Genomic DNA, 6,556 nt, shown 5'->3' on the forward strand with positions numbered 1-6,556 from the left:
CAGCATCTGCAGCGCAAGAAGCCTGGCGGCTTTTCGCTCCAGCCTGGACAGCGCTGCCTGGGCTGCCGGTCTCCGGCAGCTGCTCTTCGTTCACCCGAAGAGATGTCCCCACGATTCGGCAGTAAAGCAGATCAAGTCCCCACGGACTCCTGTGGCCCAATTCCCGCCCATCCAGCTGTGGGAATCAGGCTTTTCCCGGAGAAAACCCCCGGAATCTAGTTTAGAGAAAACTCTTAAAGTCCCACCCACCCCCAAACCCGCTTCCAGCCCCAGGGGAAACTGGAAAACCAGGAGAAATTCCTTTCCCCCGCTGTGATACGTGCACGCAGGCAGCCGCGGGGCTGCCTCGGGACCAGGGACTGCGTCCTTCCGGTCAGCGAACGCAGGCAGGAGACAGACAACAGGCATCAAAAAAGTTACTGTTACACTGCAGAGGAGGGTGCAGAGGAGCCGGGCGGTGAGAGACGAAATTCCCGTAGTCGAGTTGTCCTGAGAATGAAATTAGCCAGACTGGCTCTCCAGGGATGGGCGGACTCGCGGGGCAGGGAGAAATCCCGGCTGGCGCAGGTGGGCGTCACGCGCCAAATTCAGGTTCAAGAGCACCCGAGCGGGCAGTGGACTCTGGATTTCTAAGTACCGCGTCTACTGAAGTCACGTGCAGGGTAAAGATGATTCTTGACCGAGGCTTGAGGAAATGATGGGAAGCCCTGAAAAGGTATGACACGTCCAGTTCTCCGAGTTTTTTTTTTTTTTTTTAATAGAAGAGCGGGGAGCTATCACCATCAACCGATACGCCGAGGAATTCGCCCGTTCCAACCCCACCCCTGCAGCAGTGATGCAAAAAGGACAAATCGCCGACGTAGGAAGTTGGGAGAAAGGAAAATCCTGGGGGGAGAGGAGAGGGAGGTGGCGAGAGTAGGCACCGAGCAGCCTCTAAACACTGGGGCGAGAGGGAGCGCGATCTGGGGAAACAAACTCCTTATTAATAATTTGAGTTTGGAGTCCAGGGCTTTCGGAGACTCGGAGCGCACCTTCCCGGCTTCTCGGGAGTTGAGAAAGGGCGGAGCAGGGAAAGAGACGGGCGACTCGACCGAGAGCGGCTGATCTGTTGGGTGGGACTCTGCGCCCGGAGACGCCCGCAAGAGAGAGCAGAGCCCGGCTGGCGGCGAGCGCAGGCAGGAGGGAGCGCACCGCGCCAGGAGGCGGGAAGGGAGCTGGCCTCCGCCGAGGCCGAGGGGGCGCTGCATGGACAGCATGCGATTCCCCGGGAGCCCCAGCGCGGGGCCCGCGAGCAACTCCAGCCGGTGGTGGCCTCTGGCTGCCGGAGGTGCCAACACCAGCGGGGACTCGGAGGCGCTCGGGGAAGACGGCGGCCCGCAGGCGGACACGCGCAACGAGGAGCTGGCCAAGCTGGAGATTGCCGTGCTGGCCGTGATTTTCGTGGTGGCCGTGCTGGGTAACAGCAGTGTGCTGCTGGCGCTGCACCGCACGCCTCGCAAGACGTCCCGCATGCACCTCTTCATCCGCCACCTCAGCCTGGCCGACCTGGCCGTCGCCTTCTTCCAGGTGCTGCCCCAGCTGGGCTGGGACATCACCTACCGTTTCCGCGGACCCGACGGGCTGTGCCGCGTGGTGAAGCACATGCAGGTGTTCGCCATGTTCGCCTCGGCCTACATGCTGGTGGTCATGACCGCCGACCGCTACATCGCCGTGTGCCACCCGCTGAAGACGCTGCAGCAGCCGGCGCGCCGCTCGCGCCTCATGATCGCCGCCGCCTGGGTGCTAAGTTTCGTGCTGAGCACCCCGCAGTACTTCGTCTTCTCCGTGGTCGAGGTGAGCAACGTCACCAAGACCTACGACTGCTGGGCCAACTTCATCCAGCCCTGGGGTCTCCCGGCCTACGTGACCTGGATGACCGGCAGCGTGTTCGTGGCGCCCGTGGTCATCCTGGGCACCTGCTACGGTTTCATCTGCTACCACATCTGGCGCAACGTCCGCGGAAAGACAGCGGGGCGCCAGGGCGCGGGCGAAGGCGCCTTGCACCGAGGAGTCCTGCACGCGCGGTGTGTCAGCAGCGTGAAGACCATTTCCCGCGCCAAGATCCGCACCGTGAAAATGACCTTCGTGATCGTGACGGCCTACATCGTTTGCTGGGCGCCCTTCTTCATTATCCAGATGTGGTCTGCCTGGGATAAGAATTTCTCCTGGGTCGGTAGGTGTCGGGACCGCGGAGGAAAGTGAAGCCATGGGGGCTCTGTGTTGGGGATGGGGGGAGTTGGCGAGGGAGAGAGAAGTGGGGAGAGAGAGAGAGTCTTTTCATAACATCGTCTAGGGCCATAGTTCTTAACTTCGTGAATGAGAATCACACCTTGAGTGGAATGGTTAAAAGATACTGTAACCAGCTCCTAAGACCACAAATCCAGAAACTGTGCCCTCCCGTCAGCCGCGCAGTTACAAACCAGAAATATTTACTGTCAAAGCACTAGCAGTGTTAATACCCTGCTTTCAAGTCTGCTGGATTCAGGGAAATACTTATACTGTCACAACTGCTTTTTGCTAGCTTGTGAAAAGTAACACACTGTAAAAATTTTGTAGAAATGCCCTAAAGTAAGGGTAAAACAGACATTTTTCTGAAGAAAGATTTAAAAAATTTTTTTAAGTTTTATTTATTCCTCATCCAGCTGACAAATGTTATTGTGCATATTTTATGCTTGGTCCTGGGGGTATGAAGATTAAACTTGAAGGAAGATTCTTACGTCATTTCAATTTGGCATTTAGCTAGTGTTCCATTTCTTAACATAATGTTTTAATTTTTTTCTCTGTGCATCGGTATGTTGATGATTTCCATTCTTTTTGAATAGAATCTTGGTGACAGATCATGATCACCTTTAAGATCTGCATCTTAGCACAAAATTTGATGAAATAATCTGTAATTTATTCTGGCCTAACAAGAGTGAGAAGACCCAAATTTATGTTTAATAAGGAAATGTCAGTGCTTGCCAATTATTCTTATCTTTGGAAAAGGTATAGTCTCAGTGCCTAGTTCTACTGTAAAAGGTTATATTTATGTGGTTTGACAATGCAATTAAACACACAAAAAAAATGGTTCAAAAGACTGTTGGAATTTCTTAATTCATCTGTTCTCCATAATATAATTTAGTTGTTCAAACCACAATCAAAGAGGGTTTTCTTTTAAAATTAAAAGAAGTTTCTAATTAGCCAAAGAAAACAACTAAACACTGCATCCTTCAGGGACCTAGTTCAACTATCCCCTTCTGTAAAGAGTTCTTACTACAAGAATGTGTTTAATATTAAAAAAATTTTAAATGACTAAACATGGTCCATAGTGTCATACTTTTGTCTAAGTTATCAGGATGCATACAGCTTGGTATATGTGGCTATGGACTCGAGATTTCACTGAAATGGCAGCCATTCTGTAAGTGCTGTCTCCATTAGCATATGCTAGTGCTAACACAAATGATTCAAAGTTTTATTAATAAATGATTCAGTATTCTTAGCCTCTTGAAAGTCTCCCTCATTCTACTTAAATATTTTGATAGTGTTTTAAAATATCTGAATTAATTTCAAGGCATCTTCCTCATGAAAATATTTTACAACCAAGCAATTTCCATTCACCAACTATTTCCCTGATTGATAAACAAAATACTTCATTTTCTATATTGACCCAAAACATTGTCCCACTTTTGTGAACCAATAAAAGAAATGAGTTTATCCAGTGCTTTTACTTGCGTTTGATTAGTTAAATGCTCTCCCCTTATGTTTTCCATACAGAGTCAGAAAACCCGGCCACCGCCATCCCTGCATTGCTGGCTTCCTTGAATAGTTGCTGCAACCCCTGGATATACATGTTTTTTAGCGGCCATCTCTTGCACGACTGTGCCCAAAGCTTCCCATGCTGCCAAAACGTGAAACGAACGTTCACCAGAGAAGATTCCGACAGTATGAGCCGAAGACAGACTTCCTTCACTAACAACCGAAGCCCCACCAACAGTATGGGAACATGGAAGGACTCGCCTAAATCTTCCAAGTCCATCAAATTCATTCCTGTTTCAACCTGAGCCCCCTGTGTTCACACAGTCTGACTCATGTAATGGACTTTTCAGCCCATTGACTGAATCCAGCTAGAATTATTAGACAAATGAACTTATATAAGATAAGATTAATCAATCTGTTGAGTACAAGACTGTGTTTCTCCTTGCATTTTTCACATTGCTGCAAGCAAAAGCTATAAATTGTTTTATACAGAATGTTAATAAAAACACACAACACTAAAATCTGCAGACCTAATTCCCAGAAATAACAGAAGCCATATTTCTAAAGGAATAATCATAACCATGCTTTATATTTTTTTGTAGGTTTCCTTTCTTTTTATTTCTGACATAACTAAAGCTTGATTGGTTTAGAAGTCATATAATGCAGGGGCATTATTTCTGAACAAAGTAAGTTCATCATCAGCCTTAGGGTTTGAAAGGAATTGGAAGAGACTTTACAGAAATTATGTTTCTGTCCAGTAAAATCAGTTTGTGTATCAGAAAATGCAGCCACACACTGTGGCATGGAGATGGGATGGTGCCTTGGAGAGACATGAGAGCTTGAGGCTTATTGATCATGGGGTGCCTGTTGCAGGGTGAAAAGGGGAAAGTTCTGTTAGAAGCTATAAATCACCTCAGTTTCAGAATGGTCACTTAAAACTGGCAACTTCCTCCTTTGGTTCCTCACATTTTATTGGATGTGAAAGGCATGATTACCAGGAAGTTGAAGGTTAGAGAAAATGTTGTCAGCTGGCCGATGATATCTTTTTGCTCTCACTGCAAAGTTGCTTTAAAGTCAGATTTGTATGACAGATACCCAATTTTCTTAGAAGGGCAGAAAAGACGATTGCCCAAGGGACTATGGAGCCTTTCTCTAGAACACAGTAAACATGTTTAGACCAGTGTTCTAAGGTATCCTATGTTATCCTGGATATTAATACCATCATTACATCCTGTTTGGGAAATCCAGATTCATAGCTCTGAGTCTTCTAAAAAGTGACTCAGGATACTGAATGTCCCCTCGTGATTAATTAAAAATAACTTGGTCCTTCCTTCTGATCTCCCACCCATCTAACAGTTTCATAGTAGAGGAGAGACAGGGTCAGGCAGGATGAGGGCAAGGAAATAGAAAGAAAACCCCCCTGCATCTAGTCTGCCTTTCTTCGTTATTAAGTGCGTGACTTGAGGCTGCTGCTGCTGCTGCTAAGTCGCTTCAGTCGTGTCTGACTCTGTGTGACCCCATAGATGGCAGCCCACCAGGCTCCCCCGTCCCTGGGATTCTCCAGGCAAGAACACTGGAGTGGGTTGCTATTTCCTTCTCCAATGTGGAAAAGTGAAAGTGAAGTCGCTCAGTCATGTCTGACTCGTAGCGACCCCATGGACTGCAGCCTACCAGGCTCCTCCGTCCATGGGATTTTCTAGGCAAAAGTACTGGAGTGGCTTGCCATTGCCTTCTCCGGTGACTTGAGGCAAACGACTTCAAATGACATAAAGCCTCCATTTCCCTGGCTGTACAACGGCGCTGATAACACTTACCTCACAGGGTTGTTGTAAGGACTAAATGAAATCAAGTGTATGAAAATATCTTCCTAAACTGTCAAATGCTATATGAACGCTACCTCTTGCTTTTATCATAGTATTCTGAGGGGTGGGGGAGGTCTTCAAAACTGCACAGCTTTTTCCTGTTTACTTTTCACTAACCAGAATGTATTGGTTTCATACAAAGTCCTAAAATTTAAATATAGCTCTGCTGATTCATTGGAGAGTGTCAGTAGCGGCCACTGCATTCTAACTTCTGTCTAACCAAAACTTTCCAATTTAAAGAGAGCCTTTGCTTTCCTCTGGATGCAGGCCTTTCATTTCTAGACAAAGATACATTATGATACTACTTGGCTGTTGTTACTGCATTCTTCATTAATGGAACTCAGTTGGGTTTTTTGGGCTATTTTGTCTGGCTCCTTTTCCTTCTTAGAGACCCTGCAATGATTTGAGGATACATCATAAATACTTTGCACCCCTTAGAGGAAGTAATAGTTATTTTGATAGCATATTTAGCATATTTTTTTAACTTTGCAGATAAGAAATTGAGCATTGAATGGTACTGTCAGAGCTTGGAACCATTAACCTCACTCCTCTTCATTCTCTTACCTTTGCAAATTCCCTGATGTTTTACTCCCTGGATTTATATGCATATAAAAATAGTTTGCAAATGTTTTATAAAGATTAGCACCTAGGTTTTAGAATTCTGCTTTTTAAAACATAACAAATATGTCTCCTAAAGAGCAATGACCAATATGAGTCATCTATCAAATAAATTCTTCAATTCTTCATTATTTGAGTCACAGCAGCATCTCAATGTCCCTGCCCTCTGTAACGTTGTCAGCCTTTTTGACAACTTTTCTTTTGCAGCTCAAAACTAAAGCCTTTTGGGTTGGCCCAAGAGCCCATTTTTTTCCTAAGCCCAATTCCAAAATAGTAACCTCATAGTTCTTGTATAGATTATT

General features: G+C 46.5%; 1 protein-coding gene across 1 annotated transcript; it reads left to right on the forward strand.

Moving 5' to 3' along the window:
- Positions 1 to 323: 323 nt before the first annotated feature.
- Positions 324 to 6,345, forward strand: AVPR1A (arginine vasopressin receptor 1A). The gene is made up of 2 exons (XM_055396357.2): positions 324 to 2,212; positions 3,793 to 6,345. Exons 1-2 carry the CDS (start codon positions 1,246 to 1,248, stop codon positions 4,077 to 4,079), a joined length of 1,254 nt encoding a protein of 417 aa, XP_055252332.2. The 5' UTR covers positions 324 to 1,245; the 3' UTR covers positions 4,080 to 6,345.
- The last annotated feature ends 211 nt before the right edge of the window (positions 6,346 to 6,556 follow it).

Source organism: Moschus berezovskii, chromosome 6 (assembly GCF_049115385.1).
Source record: "Moschus berezovskii isolate FMDL1 chromosome 6, NW_MosBer_1.0, whole genome shotgun sequence".
NCBI lineage: Eukaryota > Metazoa > Chordata > Mammalia > Artiodactyla > Moschidae > Moschus > Moschus berezovskii.

Bases quoted from the DNA above. Each gene is read 5' to 3' on its own strand.
- AVPR1A (XM_055396357.2), top strand. From the start codon at position 1,246: ATGGACAGCATGCGATTCCCCGGGAGCCCCAGCGCGGGGCCCGCGAGC. The intron at 2,213-3,792 runs GTAGGTGTCGGG...TTTTCCATACAG, and splicing joins TAAGAATTTCTCCTGGGTCG to AGTCAGAAAACCCGGCCACC.